Source organism: Engraulis encrasicolus, chromosome 18, assembly GCF_034702125.1.
Source record: "Engraulis encrasicolus isolate BLACKSEA-1 chromosome 18, IST_EnEncr_1.0, whole genome shotgun sequence".
NCBI classification, from domain to species: domain Eukaryota; kingdom Metazoa; phylum Chordata; class Actinopteri; order Clupeiformes; family Engraulidae; genus Engraulis; species Engraulis encrasicolus.
In genome coordinates, this window is record NC_085874.1 from 27,271,451 (window position 1) to 27,273,950 (window position 2,500).

Genomic DNA, 2,500 nt, shown 5'->3' on the forward strand with positions numbered 1-2,500 from the left:
CACATCATGTGCCACCCCCGGAGAGTGTCAAGGTGCATAATGTACCAGCTTATCTGCAATCTTGTCCATGATGTTGGAGTTGTAGAGTCGCCGCCTTTGGTCTTGCCACCAGCTCTTGATGTAGATGCACGGCTTCTTCGCAAAGTAGGGCAGGCTGAAGTAGTTCCTGGAAAGAAAAAAACATAAGTCATTTCCCATGAATGTCAGGAAAGGAGTTGGGCTTTGATCTGTTGTAGCCTCTTATTGCAGATGGGGTCGCCGGCGGGTCTACTCACTATTTGCTGAAAATACTCATAAGAAACTACATCATAAGAACATTGCTATGACAGTGCTGAGAGCCATAAGTAACAGATTAAGACATAGACATTCAAATTTGGTGACAGTAAGATTACGTATAACATTGGTGCTGCGCTAAGGGGTAGGTGTGCCTTATGTTACAGTATGTCACAAAAGTGAGTACAACCCTCACATTTTTGCAGATTTGTAAGTATATCTTTTCATAGGATAACATTAAAGAAAATTCACTCTGACAGAATAATTAGTGACCTGCTAACAACATATGTATAGCCGCTTAAATTTCAGACATCAAAATCATCAAAATCAAAATACAGACATTAACGTTTTACAACATTGAGTACACCCCAGGCTAAAATCCTGTAGAGAGTGTCTGAGAAGGGGCTGTGTTGGTCCGAAATGTCTCGAAGTGAAAAGGGATTGAAAGGGTAGCGTGAATAATACAGATGTATGTTAGCATAGGAAAGAACTGAAGAAAATCAGGACCCTACTGGTCCTGGTGCTGACCCTACTGTAAACTCCCCACTGATCTCTTTTGATCCTTGACCCTCCGCTGACCCCTGACCCCTGACCTGTCAGTGATGACGGGCTTCATGGCGGGCGTGGAGGACACTGACACCAGGTCGCCGTTGTCTTCTGCCTCCTCGTCGCTGGAGTGCTGCTGGATGAGCTCCGACTCCTCCTCGTCGCTCTCTGTGCCGCCATCTTTCTTCCTCTTCCTCCCCGAGGAGGGCGGCTTGCTCACCCCGTCAATCAGGTTACCGTAGTTACCTACATACAATAATTATTACAACACTTAAGTCCCCCTAGGCCACTGGTTGCTGTAGGTCAAATCAGAGAATGTATCTCAATCTGTTGGTCCCCACAGAAGGCAAATGCCATAACAGCATTAAACAATTTCATGCCAGGAATTAACTCATTGGCTACCTTTGACGTCGCCATGACGTCATTTCGAATAGTGACGCCCCCTGCCTTTGGCGGCGATCGCCGATAATTGCGTTTTTTTACAGCCACGCCTTGAGGACGGTCTGACCTATGTTGTGTATAAATTTCACGCCTCTAGGCATGTTCTAACTGTTCCTGTAGGTGGCAGAAGTGTCCTTAGGAACAGTCAGGGCAGGGCATTAGCTCAGAGCAAGAGGAAATGTCAAGACAAAAACATCCCTTTTTACTATTATAATCTCAAAAGTAGCATAACAAAATCATTGTTGAAAGTAAAGCACCTGTGACAGTAGTATACTTTCTTGCCCTCTACTTTCTGCCCACACAGGTCGGCTACTGATGTCAGAGCCTCACAAAAAAAACTTCCTCTCATGAACTACAACTCCCCCCTTTTGCTATCTAGCTAGTAGGCATTGTAGCTAGCTTGCCCAAAATACACCATGTTCAACCAGAGATCTGTGTGGCAACCGTTTCATTTTGCATATGTGATCAGCCTACACAATATCAGGATGATGCGTACAAAAGATCATCTAACAGGAAAATACAACAGTATGGGACTGGTGGTGATGTGTAGTCACCTCAGTTGGGAATGCTTGGCTATAAAGTTTGCTACGCTAGTTAGCTAGCACGAAATCGCTAACAACTTACAACTAAGCCTAAATAAAGGAGCCTTGGTAAGTCAACTATTTTTTACTCATTCTACAGTTACTTTTTATGGATCTGTATAGTATGATCAGCTTACTGTATCATCAAAAAAAGACAGGGGGTTGCAGATTCTTGGAACAGAGTAGCCTTTGTGTCTGGTCAGATGCATTCAGCTCACATGAGAAAGCATTGCACTTAGCCTCAGACCAGCTAGCCTTCACCACTCCAATCGGCTTGTGAATTGTTGGATATGTGATCAGTACTTTATCAAAAGAAAATTCATTGAGCATATGACAAGATCATTATAGCAGAAACATGATGACAGTAATCATCAATCTGCCCATTGTCCGCTCTGCCAAAGAAACTGCAGTAAGCTAAGCTGGATTGCCTGCCTGCCTCCCCGCCTTCCCTTCACACATACACGGTATGGGAGGAAACAAACCAGCGTGATTAGTTCCCCAACGAGAGGACGACAGGCTAAACAGAGGGAGGACGATGAGAAAGTATTTCTGTGAGTTCACAGTTACATGCACTTGCTGTCATGATCCATTGTGCGCGCCAGCAACAAACCAAAACACTCGTTTTCGAGCCCACCCCCGTTATATTTCAGTACATTATT

At 44.4% G+C, this 2,500-nt stretch overlaps 1 protein-coding gene across 1 annotated transcript in view; it reads right to left on the reverse strand.

Moving 5' to 3' along the window:
• The window catches only part of otofa (otoferlin a), a 210,617-nt gene that overhangs the window by 83,936 nt on the left and 124,181 nt on the right, over nucleotides 1–2,500 (reverse strand). The window contains exons 16-17 of the mRNA XM_063223364.1: nucleotides 867–1,065; nucleotides 46–166 (exon numbers count right to left, since the gene is read on the reverse strand). Of these exons, the coding sequence (XP_063079434.1) occupies nucleotides 46–166; nucleotides 867–1,065 (320 nt within the window). The remainder of the gene's footprint in view (nucleotides 1–45; nucleotides 167–866; nucleotides 1,066–2,500) is intronic.